The 23260-nt window shown below is 38.4% G+C and overlaps 1 protein-coding gene across 4 annotated transcripts in view; it reads left to right on the top strand.

Moving 5' to 3' along the window:
• The window catches only part of LOC126175965 (pericentriolar material 1 protein-like), a 405228-nt gene that overhangs the window by 82915 nt on the left and 299053 nt on the right, over positions 1 to 23260 (top strand). For all 4 annotated transcript variants that reach the window (XM_049923056.1, XM_049923053.1, XM_049923054.1 and 1 more), the window contains 3 exons: positions 9169 to 9305; positions 14250 to 14414; positions 20621 to 20705. In XM_049923056.1, coding sequence (XP_049779013.1) covers positions 9169 to 9305; positions 14250 to 14414; positions 20621 to 20705 — 387 coding nt within the window. The remainder of the gene's footprint in view (positions 1 to 9168; positions 9306 to 14249; positions 14415 to 20620; positions 20706 to 23260) is intronic.

Raw genomic sequence — 23260 nt, 5'->3', positions numbered from 1 at the left:
GTAGTGGTGAACATTGAGTCATTCTGTCTCCAAATTGTTTGTAATAGATGTTCTTAGATTCAGTGTTCTTATTTGTGCTTCTTTCTTTTAACAAATGCAATTTGTATGGTTCATACAGTGTGCCCTTCCAGAAGTCAGAGGCTACAGTCAATATTTAGCTATATAGGCCAGTGATAAGTCCTCTGAAGATTTGCACATCTGTAAATTAAGACTTTGTCCTATTATTTCTAAGGGAATAGTCTATTTGTAAATATCATTTTTCCTGAAAAAAATTGTTGTGACTCATAAATGATTACCTCAACTGAACTGTTTGAATTTGTTACCATTGTTATTGCACTCACCTTCCATAAATCATTTAATTACTCTTGATATTGGTGTGTTAAATATTATTTAATTGTCTGCATTAAATATTATGATGAGATGCATGAAAAATTGCCACATGTGCATGACATTTAAATTTATTATTTCTTTGATATTAACTCTATTTGCAACACATTTTGCAGAAGTCTCCTCAAATAATGCTGAGTGTACTTACAAAATTATATCATTGTGTAACACACAGATCAGGAGATATGACGTCATCAACACTGAGATGCATGAAAAACTGCTGCACCATTCATGGCATTTGAATTTATTACGTCTTTGCTACTGACTCTATTTGCAACATATTTTGCAGACAGTATCCACATATGCCGCTGAATGTACCTATAGAAATATATCATTGTAAGATGTATAATTCAAGAGATATTTTGTCATAAACACTGAGACCTGTGAAAAAATGCTGCATCGTGCATGAAGTTTTAATACATTTATTCTTTACTTCTATGACACTCATACAGACGGTCAACTTAAAGAAGTCCCTGACACCTGGCAACAGCTTTGACATCTTTCAGCTGTGAAGCAAAAACCACTGTAGGCAGAAACAGGAGCCATCTGTTGAGTTGTAAATAGGCTTTGCCACAGGGACGCTAACAAAATCACTTTGTAGACACGTGAAACAGCTGCATCACTTTCACCTCAAGAGACTGCAATTTCCAGAGAGACTTTCATTTGCCATAAAAATTAACAAATCACTGGGGCAAACTATTAAATAATGGAGATTGGATTTGACATCTCCATGTTTTCCTCATGGACAGTGTTATGTTACTTGCTCAAGAATGGACTCACCCGAGAAGTTATTCATTGTAGCTCCTGGATATGTAATGGAAAATATTATTTATAATCAAGTTCTGAGTTAAACAAACAGTACAGAGAGTTTGTATTTTACATAGTACAAGGGCTCTCTAGAAAGTAACATGTTTTTAAATAAAAAGTTAACAACATGGAAAAACAAAATTTTACTATATGTATGTTGTTGTTGTTGTTGTTGTTGTTGTGGTCTTCAGTCCTGAGACTGGTTTGATGCAGCTCTCCATGCTAATCTATCCTGGGCAAGCTCCTTCATCTCCCAGTACCTACTGCAACCTACATCCTTCTGAATCTGCTTAGTGTATTCATCTCTTGGTCTCCCTCTACGATTTTTACCCTCCACGCTGCCCTCCAATTCTAAATTTGTGATCCCTTGATGCCTCAGGACATGTCCTACCAACCGATCCCTTCTTCTAGTGAAGTTGTACCACAAACTTCTCTTCTCCCCAATCCTATTCAATACCTCCTCATTAGTTACGTGATCTACCCACCTAATCTTCAACATTCTTCTGTAGCACCACATTTCGACAGCTTCTATTCTCTTCTTGTCCAAACTATTTATTGTCCATGTTTCACTTCCATACATGGCTACACTCCATACAAATACTTCCAGAAACGACTTCCTGACACTTAAATGTATACTCGATGTTAACAGATTTCTCTTCTTCAGAAACGCTTTCCTTGCCATTGCCAGTCTACATATTATATCCTCTCTACTTCGACCATCATCAGTTATTTTGCTCCCCAAATAGCAAAACTCCTTTACTACTTTAAGCGTCTCATTTCCTAATCTAATTCCCTCAGCATCACCCGACTTAATTCGACTACATTCCATTATCCTTGTTTTGCTTTTGTTGATGTTCATCTTATATCCTTCTTTCAAGACACTGTCCATTCCATTAAGCTGCTCTTCCAGGTCTTTTGCGGTCTCTGACAGAATTACAATGTCATCGGCGAACCTCAAAGTTTTAATTTCCTCTCCATGGATTTTAATTCCTACTCCGAATTTTTCTTTTGTTTCCTTTACTGCTTGATCAATATACAGATTGAATAACATCGGGGATAGGCTACAACCCTGTCTCACTCCCTTCCCAACCACTGCGTCCCTTTCATGCCCCTCGACTCTTATAACTGCCATCTGCTTTCTGTACAAATTGTAAATAGCCTTTCGCTCCCTGTATTTTACCCCTGCCAGCTTTAGAATTTGAAAGAGAGTATTCCAGTCAACATTGTCAATAGCTTTCTCTAAGTCTACAAGTGCTAGAAACATAGGTTTGCCTTTACTTAATCTAGCTTCTAAGATAAGTCGTAAGGTCAGTATTGCCTCACGTGTTCCAACATTTCTATGGAATCCAAACTGATCTTCCCCGAGGTCGGCTTCTATCAGTTTTTCCATTCGTCTGTAAATTATTCGTGTTAGTATTTTGCAGCTGTGACTTATTAAGCTGATAGTTTGGTAATTTTCACATCTGTCAACGCCTTCTATATGTATATTAAAGACAAACTCATAAGCTGTTTCTCTACATAATTGCCATTCTGATTGAGACACACTCATCATATCATGGCACAAGTTTGTCAATACTGTCTCTGCAGAAATCTGCCACCTACGATTGCAACTACTGGTTTATACCAGCATACAGTTTGGCATCAGTGTCAAGGTGTTGCGTAACGAGCCATGTCTTCATTACTGGGAAGAGATGGTAGTCTGTCGGCGCCAAATCTGGGCTGTATGGTGGATGAACAGACAACTCTCACCCAAAACCCTGTAGGAACTCTTGGGGTGATTGGCCATGTATTTACGTGCATTGTTGTGGGGAAAAAATTGCACTAAATTTTCGCCAGTGTTTGTTCTTTATTAACCACCTTAACATTGTCAGTGTTTGACAATACCTCTCTGAGTTAATTATTGTGCCATGTTCAAGGAAATTGATGAGAATCACTCTCTCAGAGTCCAGAAACACAGTTGCCAGGATGTTTCTTGCTGACAGCATTTGCAAACATTTCCTCGATTCCTTGGGAGAATTTGCGTATCTTTATTTCATTAACTGCCTCTTTGTTTCACAATACCATTTTTCTCATAATCTTCGATGAAGGTCAGTGCTGCAACCGGTCTGTTTTTTGTGGTTTTCCATTAGGATTTTTGGAAACCACATAGCCAAAAATTTGTTTTGACCATGCTTCTCTGCCACACTTTCATGCACCAAACTCTGTGAAATTTGGGGAAAATGTTCCAAAAGTTCTGTAATCATGAAATGAACAATTACACAAATGTTGTCATTGATTTTCATCAGCAGTTCATCAGTCACAAGGCTAGACCTACCACTGCGGTCCTGGTACAGCTGTTTTTAAAATCAGTGCACTGTTGCCACACTCGGCTTCACTCATTATTCCTTTTCTGCACACATTACTAAGGTTGTAATAAGTTTCAATTGGTTTGCAGTTTTTGCCAACAAAAACCTAATCATAGACTGCACATCACAAGTGACAGGATTTTCTGTTGCAACAAACATTTTAACATGTCGCGGAAAGCAAAGTAACAGAGACACAAACCACATGCTACCACCACTGGATGCATACTGAGTGTAGGAATGTTATGGCACCAAGATGGTGAGTGTAGAGCTGCCCACTGCTGTGAGAGACCAAAATGCCAGTTGCTTTCTGTATAGCCCTCTTATGTTTCTCAATTTGGATACCTTATTATACATTTGTAGGTTGATATATTTTTTTGTATGACTGTTTCATAATTTTAAAGGTGTTTTCACACATACATGGAATTTCTTTGATATTACACAACAAACACAGTTTTTTAAAAAAATATGAAGTTGGCAAAATGAATACCTAGGCAATGCTGTGTTTGTCAGCTAGTTTACAATGTCAGAAAAAAATAAAATTTACCTGTAAAATAAATCAAAAGACAAAGTTGGATATTGCTATTCTTTTGAACAGTGGTTTCTACTTTACAATTAAAACTGAGTGTCATCCACAAACTAATACATTTTACTTAAATGAGCTCTGTTAGAGCATACATTTTATAGTCTTGGAATTACAGAATCAGTGCGAAGTTAGTGCCTATAGGAAATAGCTAATATTTTGTAAAATAATTGGTCTGTTTTATTGAAACAAAGTGTTTTATGACTGGTATAGTAGCAGTTTTTATTTCAATGGAAATTCTGCATGGATGTCATTTTTCTAGTTGCTTGGGTGCATTCTCAACTGACTTCAAATGGAACTCTTGTGGTACATAGGTGAGAACATGCTAGATGTCAGCTTCCAAATCATCAATTCATCTAACATGCATGATTTGGTCTGATAAACTCCATTCTTCACCCATCCCCACAAATAAATGTGCACAGTGTGTGGCCAGGTCTTTGCATTGGGCACTCTTGAGGGCCACAGAGCCCAACCAACATCTCACACAATGATTGTCGAGCCGTTCGTGTACGTTGATTGCAAAATGCAGTGGTGCACCATGTTGTATAAAGATGAGGTCAGTAATATTCTCATACATGGACACATTTGGCAAAATCTGTTTTATAGTGTGGCTAGCTACTGGTCTGAGTTTCATTGTGTTTCCAAGAAGGAATGGATTGCTAAGTTGTGTTGATGTCATACTGCACGGCACTATTCATTACATTAGACCGATGTTGCATTTTCTCATTGGTGGCATGTGGAGAATCTTGTGCCCAGTAATGGGAATTGTGACTGATTATATTCTGCCATATGAATCACAGCTTCATCACTCCAGATTATGTTTGACAATAACTACTGGGAGAAGTCTCTGAACGAGCATACCATGATTTCATCATACTCCATGTGATGGTCACAACAGCGTGGTGATTTTTTTTTTCCCCTGATAAACACTTCCTGCACAAATTGCTCATTTCCTCAGACATTGACATCCTAGGATAACCACTTCTAGCAATGTCCATCACAGATCCTATATTCATTAGCTTTGTGTGGCAGCTTCTGATGTCCATGGAAGCAAAGTAAAAAGAGGCTCATGCAAAGGCCACCACCATTTCTGTTCCAGTATCACTGAATGCTACACTTCATGTAAAGAGGCCACCTCAGCATTTCTCATTCAGCGACAGACATTTAACCCTGAAGATCAACTTGTACAATTGCACAGAAACAATCACAATTCCTTTTAAACAAATATAGTAATTTTTATTAAAGTTGTTTCATATTTACAATAGTCACTTGCTTCTTCCTGCCTACACTGGATACATTTCAATTAAAGATTTACATCTCAATTGTCCCTCATTTCTCATTTTATAAGGCTTCTCTGTCATGCTGCATTCCCTTTCAATGTCTCTCACTTTAACATGTTCAAGCAATGGGAACTCCAGGTAGTAACATCAACAATGTAGTAAAAGACAGACCCCATGTACCATAAAGAAGGCAGACCAAGTTGCAGACAGGCACAATTAAAAAACACTCACATATAACTTTTAGCCACAGGATTTGTCAGTAAAACACACACACACACACACACACACACACACACACACACACACACACACACACACGTGTGTGTGTGCGCATGCAAGAAAGCATGCATGCCTCAGTCACACAATTGCCATCTCCGCCATGTTGGGGGAATGCAACATTGTCAGCATTCTGGCCTGAGATGCTGGAGTGGGTGGTCATGTGTGCTTGTGCGTCTTTGACTGACGAAGGCTGTGGTTGAAAGCTATATGTGAGTGTCTTGTAATTGTGCCTATCTGCAACTTGACATGTCTTCTTCACTGTAATTAGCAGTCTGTTTCTGCCTACGTTGTTTAACATGTTCAGGTTATTTATTTTATTATTCGCTGTTGGTTGTTGTTGCTGTTGTCTTGAACTAACATTTTTTTCTTCTCCGTGTATCTTCTCGCATAGAAAATTTATTTTGGATTTCTCTCTCATCTCTGTTCTCATGTCAGATTTAGATTTTAATTATTTGTTAGTCATTTGGCAGAAAGACAAGTAGTAGACTTCATTAATATCAATGTTTCTCAAAAATTTTCCATAAATGTATTATTACAAAGTTATACTTGTATTAGACTTATCAAGGAATTATTCTAATGACTAAAATGGATTTGTTCATAAGAAACTACGAAGTTTTTCCTTAAACAATTTGACAGGCATACATTGGGTGAATTTGAGATTTTGTTACACACTTTCATTACTATATAAACATGGCTGGTTTTAGTTTCTGCCAATCTGTTTTTTGGTAAGACTAGAGATGTACAGGTTCTGGTATTGTACTTATGTCATTGATTTATTACAGATATGTTCAGTAGTTAAGCAAATACATCATCGACATAGTAAGAATATGTTAATTACTATTAAGATCTCAGATTTATCTAACAAAGGCCTTCAATGTGTTCTTGCCTTCACTTTGATTGCATTCATCTGATTTATAAGAAAATCATTTATGTTTTTGCAGTTTTCCCTTAGTACTAACCCTTACGTTAACACAAATTTAAAAAAAATGCAAAATATGCTATACTTTTGTATCCTCAAGTTGCAGAGGCCACCAAAGTCCTCAGTAGATATTTCATAAGAATTCCAGGTAATTTTGTTGTTAAGTGTTGATAGCGTGAACAATGTAGTCATGGCTTTTTGTCATTTAAATAGTAAATCATATGTATCAAACCAAGCTGCAGTACTTTATTTAACCAAATTCATGTTGTTTATAATGTCGTCTGCTACAGGTATCACATAAACAAATGTTGTATGATCTGGATGATGTGGGTGAATAAATGGGTATGTTTGATCATGTGTATGATCAGATAGTAGGTTTGTTCAACAGAGAGAGAAAATGGCAGATGTATCATTCTACATAAACATTGCACACATGAGAAACTTACCTACACCCCATGACAGACCAGTGCCACATTGCCAAGCGGGATGCATTGCCAAATTGTGTATTTTGACATATTTGTATCCTGTCATTGATGCCTACCAATGTGTACTACAAATCATATGACCATGCAGCCTTTTTTCAGTATTTGGGAGTATCTTGTGCTCATGGGGATCTCTATGCCAGGTGACACAATGAACAGAGGCACACATGTGGGACAGTGACTTCTGTACACCATAGTGAGAAGATGGTTCTGGATAGTACATCTGCTCAAACATTGTTGTTGTCCATCACTTGATTGGCAAAGGTTTTTTGCACTGTGGTTTGTCTTCCAAGTGTTATAAACTTGCAGTAAATGCTTGACACAATGACAAGTAAATAGCTCTGTGCCTGCATAATGTTGTAGATGGAATTTCTCCCACAGTGTGGCCGCAAACTGATGTGCTGATATTGCTTGTCTTGCCCATTCTGCACTCTATTCTTGTGTCAACTGCCAATACACTTGTCACAGGAGATCAGTAATGTGACACTCCAAACTATTTTGTTTCTGTGATGATAAGTGCGTTCCCTTTCCAACATAACAGCTATCTCTAATTCAGTTTCTTATAAGCATATGTTTCAGAGCAAATAATCTTGCTTCTCTTGTTGCTATCAGTTTTATTGAAAATCCTACTGTGCTTGATGAACTTGGTAATTTGAATAGCTGTATAACATTACCTCTTGGGACATTTCATGATTTGAACAAGTAAATCACTGTGACTTCTCTTAACCCACAAACAAGTCACCACCTTAGTGCAGTAACTATTAATATGAGCCATAATATTTTCTTTGTGTGTGTGTGTGTGTGTGTGTGTGTGTGTGTGTGTGTGTGTGTGTGTGTGTGTGCGCGTGTGTGCGTGTGTGTGGGAGGGGAGGGGAGGGGGGATGAAATATGTTAGTTTCAGATAGGTACTCTTTCTGTTTACTGGTGGGATTTATTTGTGTTGTAAATACCAGTATAACACAGTTTATTTGTACAATACTAGTAAATACATGATACTGAGCTCAAAGCCCAAAATCATAGCCATGTCCAGGAAAAAATCCAAGTGTCACTGCTTTCAAGTAGCCCCTGACGACAATGATGATGGAGGGAGTCAGCAAAAGCTTGGAATTTTACCCAAACCTGACATGACAAGTTGAACAAGAACCTTTTTCCCCAAGGGATCCATAACAAAAGACTTCATAGTCATACTGCATTTTTCTGCTTGGACTCACAATACAATAATATTATGAACATAATAAAGATAAGTTGTATAATGGGAGGACATTTCAATTGAGGTGCTATACACCCAGTAACAAGTCCACCTAGCAACTTAAAAGTCAGTCAGTAATTAAGAATGGAGAAATTTGTGTGGGAAGAGAACAGAAATGTGGTGTTGCAGAAGAATGCTGAAGACAGACTGGGAGATCAGGTAATGGAGGTACTGAATCAGAGTATGGGAAAAAATTATGGTACATCTTGACTAAAATAAGGGACTAATTGACAAACATATCCTGACACATTAAAAAATTGTAAATTTGCCAATGGAGGGAAGTGTGGGGAGTGAAAATTGTAGAGACAGGCCAAGACTGAATACACTAAGCAGATTCAGGTGGATGTAGGGTGCAATAATTATGAAGAAACTAATGTGGATAGCTGCATTAAACTGGTCTGCAGACTGAAGAAAACAGCAAAAACAACACACAGTCTTAAATTCAGAACAGTCTGGGACAGTGTAAAACAATCAGTGGGATAACGAAAGACTCCAGTTTACAGGAAATTAATCATTGAAGATACATTCCAGGAACATCTGGTGAAGGACCTAACCCATATACACAACCATATTACCACTATCACTACATATAGGGACTGCTCAAAAGTAGTAACAACTGCAAGAAATTCCATTGAGTTCTAGGTGACAATTTCAGAGACTCAGATAATGCAAAAGACTGTAATTGAAGCAGGAAAGTAGGTTCTGAATAACTTGCTGATAAAATTCATTGAGTCCTGGATCTGTGTTTTGATGGTAATCTTGCTATGCAGTAAGCACTTGATGTTTGAAACAGAACTATAATAATATACAAATGATACTTACTGCATTTGCACTTTTTAGGAGAGAGACAATCCTGAGCAGAATGAAGCAGAGCAGGAGAATGAACTTGCAGTAAATCTTTGTGTTCGTAACAAACCTGATAACATCAGCAGTGAAGGTGAACGGGAGAGAGCACGTGACATCCACAATAAAGCAATGTAAGTTTCAGTTAAAATAAATACTAATTATATTTGCTCTTTGTTTGTAATTACTGCCTGCTGTTAGTTACAGATTAGAACAGTCCATGTTAAAAATTACACATGTAAGCTTCATTCTACATTTCATTGCTAATTTAGAAGACTTTTGAAGAAAACTTAGAAGCATTACCATGTTTGACAATTGAGACAATATTTTCATAAAACTGTGGATAGATATCACAAATCATACAGTCACTTAAAAATATACTCTTCTGTGTACACATTACCTTTAGTCACAATGTCAGTCTCTCTCTCTCTCTCTCTCTCTCTCTCTCTGTCTGTCTCTGATTTAATGAAATAGGATAGAGTGCTACTCACCACATAGAAGGGGCATTGAAGGCAATGAATGCCAAACAGGCACATTTAAAGTTCATTCAAATGTAAATTAAGCCATTGGACTAAGTTTGTCTTCAGAGGAAGGAACACACACACACACACACACACACACACACACACACACACACACACACCAGGTCACTATCATCTCAGGATGCTATAGTCTGATAGGTACTTTCAAATACACACAGTGGACCTTGATGTTCACAAAATACAGTGTCCCTGTGTGTGTGTGTGTGTGTGTGTGTGTGTGTGTGTGTGTGTGTGTGTGTGTGTGTGTTGAATCACTGTTACAAGGGAATTATCCAATGCGGCATGTCAAAACCTGCCCTGAAATTTTTCACCCAGGAAAATATGCCAAAAGAAATATGCTGTCAACATTTTGACTTCTAAGGAAAAGAAAAATGTTAAAAGCTATTCATTTTTGCTTTATGAAGAACCACTTATAAAAAGTGGTTTGTAATGCCCTTGCTGCCCAGTGTGCGAGTCGATGAATGAGTGGACAGGAGAATGTAGTGCCACATAGCAGAAAGACCAAAGTGAACACCCACGAATTTTAAGCATGTAAACCATACCGAAAATGTTTCAAATCATTAATAGTTTGAATAACTGGCAGTTCATATTGACAGCTAAACTGTTGCAGATATAATTATTACACAAGTGACTAGCAGAGGAAAGCAAATCTAGGCAGTGTATGATGATACATTACAGACAACTTCCATCAGTCAGAACTGTACTTTGGTGCATGAAATATTTTATAACAATTTCTGCAGTGTAGCCCTTATGATAATTTTTGAATAATGGCACCGTTTACTAACAATGAAACAGTTCTTTGTTTATTCAATGTAGTTACCACAAAAATGCAAAATGTCTATTGGATGACAAAATAAACATTTTCATTACACCAGACATACCTGATAAAATAAAAATTAATGCAGTCAGGCACTTCACAGTTATTGTTAGTTTTGTTTAAACAGAATTAGGATGGAGTAATAAATGGCTGTGGCCATTGTTCTGGATATTGTGCTACATATCTGGCATACCTGACAAAATTTAAGAAACATGGTGATGCAAACTGACAGTGCAGAAATGAGTGAAGTTTAACAATAATGCACCAGTAATAAACTGGAAATGACAGAGATGTCAGTAATTACATTGTCTGACAATTTACTAAAAATGCTTTAGACTCACACAAAAATTTCTTTTTTAAGAGGCTGAATCGCACTATTAGTTCCAGGTGGAATCTGGATTATATTAACAGCCTTTTCATCAGCATCCTACAGCCAGAGATGTCATTATGTCCAGGCCAAGAGCCCAGCAAAAGCAGTGAGTTATTTTCTGCAACTGGTAAGAAGAGGTTTCAGATGTAATATTGAAAATTCTCCTCTCCCATTTTTCCTGATTTTGCAAGATATCTGCAACTAAACAGTTTTTTTTTTTTAATTTTGGTTCTAGTTTGCTATGATGTTGCTGAAAATAGATATAAAGCTGTGGAAACAGTAATTCACTGATACTTATCAGTGCAAAAACCTGAGTGATTGCCTTTATACACAGAATTTTAGGAGATAATGAGAAGCTTTTTCTTCATATGAGCTACAAATTTCTCTATAGTACTCATATTTCTGATCAATGATATGTCCTCTACACATTTGGTTGAAGTAAACCTTGTAATTTTGCTACTTCCTATTCACTATAATGTTCTGAATCCGTTTAACCAGATCAAAGAAGCATGGACATCAATAATGTTCATCTCATGTGCAAGTCAGTGTGTCCAGACTCACAGATCTTGCTTGGTACTGTTGTTCAGATTTTACAACACAAAACAGGCTTTGCACATTGCTTAACTTAAGCATTTTCCTTCCTTTTCTTTGCCATTCAAAGCATAGGTACCACAATTCATAGAATCATCAATTTCCTGATCTTCTAATGTTTCCACAATTTCTAATGAAATGTCGACATTATTCAAATGAATGTCCAAGAAATTAACTAATAAATAACACATTTGTAGGTCTTCAGGAGAAATAGGTGATTTTGGTTGCATACCATATTCTTCATGCTCATCTTTGTGAGGTTGAAAACGTCACTTGGACACCACATTACTGTGAAACTCTGGAACCTGCACAAAGACAGGTGTTTTGAGCAAAAATGAGGTATGTTCAGAAAATTCTGGAACTTTGTTCAAAAATTTTTTCTGTGCTTATTTTTTACTTATTGTGCAGGGTCTCTTTCAAAATACTCTCCTCTACAATTGATACACCACTCCCAATCCCATTTTGACTTCTGGAAGCAGTCCTGGTATACCTCTTGCTAGATTGCATGAAGCACCACTTGCAAATTTTATCTTGTCTTTTGTGGCAAATCTTCATCCATTCCACGGGTTTTTCAACTTTGTAAATAAAAATAAGTCCACAGGCCAGGTCTGGAGAGTACGGATGATGAGGCAGCATAGTGATCTCTTTTTTTGTGTAATAGTCACGCACCAACAGGGATGAATGTGCAGGTGCTTTATCGTGATGCGGGAGCCATGAATTGTTTCGCCACATTTCAGGCCAATTCCTTCTCATATTTTCTTACAGGCATTGCAACACGTCCCACTTCATTAACAGTTTGTCCCTGTGGCATGAACTCATGATGAACTAATCCTTCAAAGTCAAAGAAAACTATCAGTGTGTCTTTGTCATTTGACCTGACTTGATGAGCTTTTTTTGGTCTTGGAGAACCTTTCCTGACCCATTGTGAAGATTGAACCGTGGTCTCAACATCATAACCGTAGATCCACGTGTCATTACCAGTTATGATTCTCTTAAGAAATATCTCATTCTCATCTGCATGGTCCGAAAGCTTGTAACAGATTGCGAGATGAAGGTCTTTCTGGTCTAGACTCATGAGCCATGGGGCGAGCTGGCAGCAACACGATGCATTCCAAGATGCTGTGTCAGGATTTCGTGACATGATCATACTGAACTGTTACATTCTTCTGCAATCTCTTGGTCAGTCATTCTTCGATTGGTACGTACATTTTCGTTGACATTCCTGACATGAGCATTGTCAGTAGACATCAAAGGGTGTCCTGAACAAGAGTCATCTTTAACTTCCGTCCAGCCATCCTTAAACCATGTGAACCATTCATTACAATGAGTATCGCTTAAGTACTCATCACCATAGACTTCCTGCATTATTTGGTGTGTCTGTGTAAAGGTTTTCTTGAGTTTCACACAAAATTTAATGCAGACATCAGTTTTCTAATTCTGCCATCTTGAAGTTTGCAAACTGTGTGACTCAAAGTTCTTCTCAATACAGAACTGAACAATAACGTAACAGACATACAAAAATGAAACTTCCTGCCATTACACATTAAACACACGTGTGTGCTGGGATGCCGACCGCATTTCACTCCAACATGCCATTGGCGCAAAATTACGAATGATCCAGAATTTTTTGAACATACCTTGTAGAAACACAAAGTAAAATTAATTTGGTTTTATCTCCATTGCTAACAGTTGGTGATACAGCAAAGGCAACTGTTAAATTATTATGGATATTAAACAGGTTGCAAATTTTAGCAAATAGTAACTCTTAACAAACCTGTCAGAGAAGCTATCAACAGAGACTGAAATTCGCTTTGTTCAAATTACGATTGTGTTGTGCTCTGTTATCTATTCACCAGTGCACTGTCAGCCAAGGCTGTGCACCTGCGCTGTTGCACATGTTCTGTCTGCTACAGCCATGATAGGGGTGTACAATTCTCCAGCCACCTAGTGAGCTACAAATTTGACAATTTTTAACATTTTTTAAAAAATACTTGTAGTGTGTCTTAGCAGCTAAAATTTTGTAATTGCATTCTTTCTGCAATTCCTTACTGTATAAAGAATTTGATGGCAGGTTTTGACATGTCAGATCGGACAATTCCCTTCATAGTTATGCAGGAGTTGAAGAAGGGAACAGAGAGATATGCGTAATTGTATTTTCTTGTAAATTTAGTTACGTGGTTAGTATTTGAGATTTACTTCTTACTATACTCTTATGTCAAAAGTTTAGGTGCGGCCTGTATTCATACATGGCCTATATAAGTGCAAATATGGCACACAGCCAACAAGAAAAATTATTCTTTCTTCCCACTCTATAAAATTTTCTTCTGCAACCCAAGGTTTTCCTCTGTTCAGTTTTCATTAAGATGCTTGCTTTCTTAGGTTTTTCACAGATTTAATTTGTCTATGTGACTGTGGTACTGGTATTTCACAGAAAAGGAGCCAATCTAAGTTTAGTTTTGACAGTACTCTGAGCTAGCAGTGGTAATTGTTTGCTGAAATGCTGTGTCTTTCTTTTTTTTAACAGACTGAAATGTAGATGGACAGAAAAACATAAAATTGGTGTTTGATACTTCATTTATTGCTGTATGATTGTATTCTTTTATTTATTGGTTTACATAATATGTTTCACTCTTATTTCCAAACTCAACTTTAAAATTGCTTGCATTACCTTCTCTTCCCTATATACAGAATGAATACATTAATAAAAATTATGTCTTTGAATAAAATAGTAATGCAGTTTTTCTTTCTGCACGTACAGCAAACTACAAGAAGCAAGGGCACGGCTGCAACATTTGCAACAGCTTCTTGCAACAGTAGTTGATCTCCAGAGCAGTGGACAGTCTGTGCCTCAACATTACCTTGACCAGTTGGCACAAGAGACAGCTAGTGATGATGGGAGCAAAGAAGCAGCTCCCCAAGACAGGTGAGACCATCAACAATAACTTGTTGGACTCTGAAGCATGCTACTCTACTAATGTTAGCTATCTCATTCTTGAAACTTTTAGAATATTTTTTTTCTGATACAGTAATGACAGTGCCATATTGCCCAATAATAAGATATGAAATGGGCATCATTTTTTCAGATACATCAGTATTTACGATTCAGCAACTGTAAAGTGTGCCATGTACTCATATGTGCATGTTGTTCTAATCAGTGTTACTGGGAACATTACAGTTCTGGCAATTGACTGCTATTAGTTTTAAACATGGAATGAAGAGTTCTGTCAGAATGTAAATAATTTAGAAGTAAAGGTTACTACTCATGAACAGTAAAGGTGTTGAGATGCCAACAGCCACATATTGTCGAAATCAACAGCAGCCATGTGGTAAAAAAGCACTAAGAACACTGAAGTATATCTAATTTTAAACATTACACCGAAAAATTAAAAGAAAAAATGGGACAAAGAAGTAGAAAACTGTGGATGTTACATATAAGAGTTGGGTGATTTCAGTGTCAAAAGTTTTGGTAGACAGACTGTTGTCATATTTAACACAATAACCTCCCTCACTAAAATTTATCTCCCTCATACCAGATTATTAAAAGTATTTGTTTTATTTCTAAATGTTAGGGGTAGTTTGTTAAAGAGTAGTTTGCCTATGTTTCCAATCCCATCATAATTTCTCCTCAATGTTTTGCCCATCAGATTAATGTTTGCTGTGGATTTCTTTGGTGATCTTTTAATAATTTTTTCATCAGCCTTTTTTGTGCAACGAAATTTTTCTGTGAGCAGCTCCCAAATGGGATGCCGTATGCTATTACTGAATGTGTAAGTTCATGGTACACAATTTTTAGAGGGTATCACATGATTGGCTGAGGATTCTAAATGCACAGCAGAGACTACCTGGATTTTTCTAGCATACTTGTATGTATATCACTTAATTGGCTGCAGATTCTAAACGCATAGCAGAAACTACCTGGATTTTTTTTAGCAATTTCTCTCTGTGTTGGTCCCGTTGATGTGTTCTGTCAGTTCATATGCCCAAAAACGTTGTGCCTGGTACTTATTCAATTTCTTTGACATCAATTTTTGAGGGTTTAATATAGGCAGAGGGCTTCTGGATAGACAGAGCAGCATATTAGCTGTCTTGCTTGTGTTCACCAGTGATTTATTCTTGTACAGTCAGGGCAGGACCTTTCAGTTGTACTCTTCGGCTTGTATTTTAATTGAACAACTGAGTCGAATTGGAGGAGCAAATTTTTGACATCTGTAAATAATACAGAAGTTGTTGTTGTTGTGGTCTTCAGTCCAGAGACTGGATTGATGCAGGTCTCCGTGCTATTCTATCCTGTGCAAGGTTCTTCATCTCCCAGTACACACTGCAACCTACATCCTTCTGAATCTGTTTAGTGTATTCATCTCTTGGTCTCCCTCTATGATTTTAACCCTCCACACTGCCCTCCAATACTAAATTGGTGATCCCTTGATGCCTCAGAATATGTCCTACCAATCAATCCCTTCTTCTAGTCAAGTTGTGCCACAAATTTCTCTTCTCCCCAATTCTATTCAGGACCACCTCATTAGTTATGTGATCTACCCATCTAATCTTCAGCATCCTTCTGTAGCACCACATTTCGAAAGCTTCTATTCTCTTCTTGTCTAAACTATTTATCGTCCACGTTTCCCTTCCATACATGGCTACACTCCATACAAATACTTTCAGAAAAGACTTCTTGACACGTAAATCTATACTCGATGTTAACAAATTTCTCTTCATAAATGCCTTCCTTGCCATTGCCAGTCTACATTTTATATCCTTTCTACTTCGACCATCATCAGTTATTTTGCTCCCCAAATAGCAAAACTCATTTACTACTTTAAGCGTCTCATTTCCTACTCTAATACCCTCAGCATCACCCGATGTAATTCGACTACATTCCATTATCCTTGTTTTGCTTTTGTTGATGTTCATCTTATATCCTCCTTTCAAGACACTGTCCATTCCATTAAGCTGCTCTTCCAGGTCCTTTACGGTCTCTGACAGAATTAAAATGTCATCGGCAAACCTCAAAGTTTTAATTTCCTCTCCATGGATTTTAATTCCTACTCCGAATTTTTCTTTTGTTTCCTTTACTGCTTGATCAATATACAGATTGAATAACATCGGGGATAGGCTACAACCCTGTCTCACTCCCTTCCCAACCACTGCGTCCCTTTCATGCCCCTCGACTCTTATAACTGCCATCTGGTTTCTGTACAAATTGTAAATAGCCTTTCGCTCCCTGTATTTTATCCCTGTCACCTTCAGAATTTGAAAGAGAGTATTCCAGTCAACATTGTCAGAAGCTTTCTCTAAGTCTACAAATGCTAGGAATGTAGGTTTGCCTTTCCTTAATCTATTTTCTAAGATAAGTTGTGGGGTCAGTATTGCCTTGTGTGTTCCAACATTTCTATGGAATCCAAACTGATCTTCCCCGAGGTCGGCTTCTACCAGTTTTTCCATTTGTCTGTAAGGAATTCGTGTCAGTATTTTGCAGCCGTGGCTTACTAAACTGATAGTTCGGTAATTTTCACATCTGTCAACACCTACTTTCTTTGGGACTGGAATTATCTATCATCTTCTTCTTGAAGTCTGAGGGTATTTCGCCTGTCTCATACATCTTGCTCACCAGATGGTAGAGTTATGTCAGTGCTGGCTCTCCCAAGGCTATCAGTAGTTCTAATGGAATGATGTTTACTCCCGGGGCCTTGTTTTGACTTAAGTCTTTCAGTGCTCTGTCAAACTCTCCACGCAGTATCATATCTCCCATTTCATCTTCATGTACATCCTCTTCCATTTCCATAATACTATCCTCAAGAACATCGCTCTTGTATAGACCCTCTATATACTGCTTCCACCTTTCCGCTTTCCCTTCTTTGCTTAGAACTGGGTTTCCATCTGAGCTCTTGGTATTCATGCAAGTGGTTCTCTTTTCTCCAAAGATCTCTTTAATTTTCCTGTAGGTAATATCTATCTTACCACTAGTGAGATAAGCATCTACATCCCTACATTTGTCCTCTAGCCATCCCTGCTTAGCCATTTTGCACTTCCTGTCAATCTCATTTTTGAGGCGTTTATAGTCCTTTTTGCCTGCTTCATTTACTGCATTTTTTTATTTTCTCCTTTCATCAATTAACATCAGTATCCCTTCTGTTACCCAAGGATTTCTACTAACCCTCGTCTTTTTACCTACGAGATCCTCTGCTGCCTTCACTATTTCATCTTTCAAAGCTATCCATTCTTCTTCTACTGTATTTCTTTCCCCCATTCCTGTCAATTGTTCCCTTATGCTCTCCCTGAAACTCTGTACAACCTCTGGTTCTGTCAGTTTATCCAGGTCCCATCTCCTTAAATTCCCACCTTTTTGCAGTTTCTTTAGTTTTAATCTACAGTTCATAACCAATATATTGTGGTCAGAGTCCACATCTGCCCCTGGAAATGTCTTACAATTTAAAACCTGGTTCCTAAATCTCTGTCTTACCATTATATAATCTATATGAAACCTGTCAGTCTCTCCAGGCTTCTTCCATGTATACAACCTTCTTTCATTATTCTTGAACCAAGTGTTAGCTATGATTAAGTTATGCTCTGTGCAAAATTCTACCAGGCAGATTGCTCTTTCATTCCTTAGTCCCATTCCATATTCACCTACTACGTTTCCTTCTCTTCCCTTTCCTACTATCGAATTCCAGTCACCCATGACTATTAAATTTTCATCTCCCTTCACTATCTGAATAATTTCTTTTATCTCATCATACATTTCATCTATCTCTCTGTCATCTGCGGAGCTCTAGTCGGCATACAAACTTCTACTATTGTGGTAGACGTGGGCTTCGTATCTATCTTGGCCACAATTATGCATTCACTATGCTGTTTGTAGTAGGTTACCCGCACTCCTATTTTTTTATTCATTATTAAGCCTACTCCTGCATTACCCCTATTTGATTTTGTATTTATAACTCTGTATTCACCTGACCAGAAGTCTTGTTCCTCCTGCCACCGAACTTCACTAATACCCACTATATCTAACTATAACCTATCCATTTCCCTTTTTAAATTTTCTAACCTACATGCCCGATTAAGGGATCTGACATTCCACACTCCGAGTCGTAGAAGGCCAGTTTTCTTTCTCCTGATAATGTCGTCGTCCTGAGTAGTCGCCGCCTGGAGATCCGAATGGGGGACTATTTTACCTCCAGAATATTTTACCCAAGTGGACGCCATCATCATTTAACCATACAGTAAAGCTGCATGCTCTCGGGAATAATGATATTCAGGAACCACTTGTTTGTCTGGCCTCTCAACAGATACCCCTCCGTTGTGGTTGCACCTACGGTATGGCTATTTGTATTGTTGAGGCACGCAAGCCTCCCCACCAATGTCAAGGTCCATGGTTCATGGGGGGAAGGGGGGGGGGGAATTACAGAAGTAGTACTTGGGAAATTTAATAAAACATAGGAAGAGCAGAGGGCCCCTTTCACTGAGCCCCATATGTCTCCACATTTTCTCAGGGCTTTGTCCGAGTAACTTTTTTCAGATTATGGGCTTGTGATTTCAGCCATTTGCTTTTGGTTGATGAGGTGTGATAGAAGCCACTGATTTCCAGTGCCTCTGATGCTACAAGATTCTAGCTTCCAAAGCAACAATGAGTGATTAACGAGTCCAAAAACCTTACTTAAGTCAGTGAAAAATCCAGAGTAAAATCCCTCCTGGTTGATGGATTTAAGACTCTGCTCATGGAATTTATTAAGAGTGCATAATTAACGGGTCAGTGATTCCATTTTATCAATAAATGCTGTTATTTGACTGTAGATAACTTTCTCGATTATCTTAGGTTTAGCTATATCGTAAATATAGCTGAGAGTATGGAAATAGGACAACAATTGTTTGCATTTTGACTTCTCTCATTTTTGAAGACTGCAGTTACGTTAGAGGTCTTTAATGCTTCTGGGAAACTCACTGTGTGTGAGGATGTGACGGTCCCACAGAAGGATTTTTCATAGTGTTGGATACCATCATTTCCACATGAGTCAGATGATTTGGAGTCTCTTACAATTTTAATACCTATTGTTCAGTTACAAGAGCAGGAAAAGTAGACCTATCTGATGTTGGGAATGAAGTTTTATATGATTCTGCTGCTACAGTAATTCTTCACAGTGCATTATCAGCAATCTTTGGTAAATGTAGTTAAATGAATTTCTTTCTGCTTTGCATCTGAAGCTTTTTTATCATTTAACTAAAGGTATTCAGGTGAGTCCTGTTTGGCTTTGGTTTCTGTGGTACCACTGGCAACTTCCCAAAAGACGTTTAGTTGCATTAAGTTGATAGTATGCTGATGGTTTGAGATATTTTTTGCATTTGATGTGACTGCGTTGAGGAACTTTTTATTCTTTTTAAAGTATCTTTGAAAATTCAGATTGCTATTTATTGTACTTTCCATGCAAAGTTCTTTCTTGGTTGCCTAGGAGGTGATATTCCCTTAGTGATCCACTCCATGCATCCAGTGATCCATAAAGAATTTCCTATACATCTTACAAGTAGAAAAGTGGTGCTTTAAAATAACATGAACTTTCCTTTTAGTGTCACCCTCATGATAAAATTTTTCCATCTCTCTTGCAGTTACTTAATTAAAATGAAATTGTTGGAGTCTATGATACTATTTTTTTATGTGCTCTTTGGTACTGAGGGTCTGTTGGCAGCCATATGTGTCAGTTTTACTTTAAGTAAGAGGCTGTCATGGTCAGAAAGCTAGTTAGATAAATTTTGTAAACTGAGTACTAGGGTAGAAATAAGATCAACAAATATGACATGAGTTGAACTGCAGGAAGTGGGTGTTAGTCTTGTGGATACCTTGACCATGTTTGCCATAGAAAATGTACTCAATAAATTATTTATGTCAGTTGATTCCTGTGACTAAACTGCAAAGTTTATATTAAAATCACTACATAATATAATTATTTTTTCTTTGGTGATATAGAGGCTCATATCTTGCTTCAACCTTCTCAGAAATACTGACATATTATCAGTTGATGATTGGTGTTCAGTGAATGCAGATGATTCTGTTAGTGGAGCAGCTGAATTTGCAACTATTGCTGAATAAAGAAAACACAAACACTACAAATTTAAAAATTTTGCATTTTTATGTTCCAGTCCAGCAGAGGTGACTTCACAGGCAGAACAGGAAAGGCATTCATTTGAAAGGCCTCCTCTGAAAGAAAAACGAACTAACACACAGGTACTTTATGACTATTATTTGATGTCTGCATTTGCATCTACATACATACTCTGCAAACCACTGTGAAGTGTGTGGCAGATGGTTCTTCGCATGGTAACACACATTAGGGTTTGTTCTACAAACATATATAGAGCACTGGAAGAATGACTGCTTAAATGCCTCTGTGTGATCTGTGATTAGTCAAATTTTGTCTTCACGCTCCATATGGGAGCAATAAATAAGGGAGATGAGGAATAAGTCTAGATGCTTCACTTAATATAGGTTCTTGAATTTTGTAACTATGCTTTCATGTGATAATTTACTACTACCTAAAAGAATCTGCCAATTCAAGTTTTCCAGCAGATCTGTGGCCACTAGTACTGCCCTTACACACATTCAGTATCCTCTGTTGGTTCTACTAGAATACTTATCTATGTGGTTACCATTTCCTCTTTCACCTCTGACAATAAGATGTATGTGTAAAATGACACATTGCATCATGGTTCATAGCCCACATTAAACCATAGGTCCCCCTCTAACTGGCTGAGTAAGTTAGTTCAAGGATCGAGGGAAAGTAAGGGTGTACGACCTCCAATAACACCATGCTGGCAAAACGCTGCCATGTTTAAACCAACCTTTGGGTGGAGGACAACTTCACATTTTTAATTTGGCGCCTAGTACAATGTTCACAGGAATAGAAGTACGTTACAGATATTTCGTGTAAAATGTTTTTTAGTCCTTTCCATCATGAATTTTTTTTTCCCAGAAAAACTTGTTAAAGACTGTCTCTCCTTTTCCCGGTCCCTACAGTGGAAACACTTTTTTGCCACCAACCCTACCAATCAAACTCAACCAAAGACCATCATTGAACCCTGCCAAACTCAGTTTACTCCTCCATCCAAGTGTGATCCACCCCCACTGCTCCCAAATCATCCCCTGTTAACTTTCTAGAATTTCTTAACCTTGAACCTTGCCTCACCATCATTCCCCAGATCCCTCAATGTGCAAGCTAATCTTACACCTGGAGAAAGCACTGCAATCCACAATGCAAAAACTGATCCCTAGCTTGTAATCCTTACACTCATGCCAGAATCTCTCGCTGGAGTCTATCTCCCTCCTCATCTGTACCACTCCCTGCACTCCCTACCTCCTACATGCTTCCTAAAGTCCATAAACCCAACCACCCAGGATGCCCCTTAGTGGCTGGTTACTGTGCCTCCACTCAGAGACCAACATCTGCAGCTCATTACCTGCAATCTACAATCCACCAACTGTCTACAGTTCTTTTTCCTTTACCACATGGTACCTTGCTGATCACTTTTGATGCCACCTCTCTTTACACTAACTTCCCTAATGCTTATGGCCTTGACATGACTAAACACCATCTTTTGCAACCCCTGATGGATTGAAAACCTACAACCTTCTTCCTGGTCACCATGACCAACAATATCCTGACCTACAATTGCTTCTCCTTTGAAGACATTGCCTACAAGCAGTCAGGGTACAGCAGATGGCACCTGCATAGCGCCATCCTATGCCAACCTTCGTGGGCCATTTAGAGGAATCCTTTCTAACCCACCCTGTATCCCAAACCCCTCACCTGGCGCAGATTCACAGATGACATCTTTGCAATCTAGATCGAGAGTGAGGAGACCCTGTCGACATTCCTCCAGAACCTCAACACCTTCTCCCCCATTCACTTCACCTGGTCCTCCTCAACCCAACAAGCCATTTTCCTCGATATTGACCCCCCACCTCAAAGATGGCTACATCCGTCCATATTAAACCTACAACCACTAACAATGCCTCCTCTTAGACAGCTTTCACTCATTCCATACCTAGAAATCCCTTCCATAAAACCTAGCCACCCATTGTTGCCGCATCTATAGTGAAGACTAGTCCCTCTCGAAATATACCGAGGATCTCACTGAGGCCTTTACAGACCACAATTACCCTCCCAACCATGTACAGAAATAGATATCCTATGCTTTATCTCTCCATTCACTCCCCACTTCCCAAAGGCCCACCATCTGGCAACAGAGGAGCATTCCCTCTATGACTTGGTACCACCTAGGAGTGGAGCAACTGAACCACATTTTGTGGCAGGGTTTCGACTATCTCTTGTCTTGCCCTGAAATGAGGAATGTTCTACCCAGCATCCTTCCCACAACTCCCACAGTGGTATTCCGACCCCACCAAACCTATTCAATATCCTCGTCCATCCTTACACAACTCCTGCTGCCAGCCCCTTGCCTCATGGCTCATACCCCGGTAATAGACTTAGATGCAAGACCTGTCCCATACACCCTCCCACCACCACCTACTCCAGTCCTGTCACTAGTATCACCTATTCCATCAAAGGCAGGAATACCTGTGACACCAGTCACGTGATCTATAAGCTAAGCTGCAACCAATGTGCTGCGTTCTACATGGGCATGACTACCAACAAGCTGTCTGTATGCATGAATGGTGACAAACTGTGGCCAAGATACAGGTGGACCGCCCAGTTGCTGACCGCACTACCCAATACAACATTCTTAATCTTAATGACTGCTTCACAGCCTGTGGCATCGGGA

The sequence above is a fragment of the Schistocerca cancellata genome, chromosome 3 (assembly GCF_023864275.1).
Source record: "Schistocerca cancellata isolate TAMUIC-IGC-003103 chromosome 3, iqSchCanc2.1, whole genome shotgun sequence".
NCBI lineage: Eukaryota > Metazoa > Arthropoda > Insecta > Orthoptera > Acrididae > Schistocerca > Schistocerca cancellata.
Note: the sequence above shows the minus strand (reverse complement) of the source record. Positions and strands in the feature narration are given on the sequence as shown.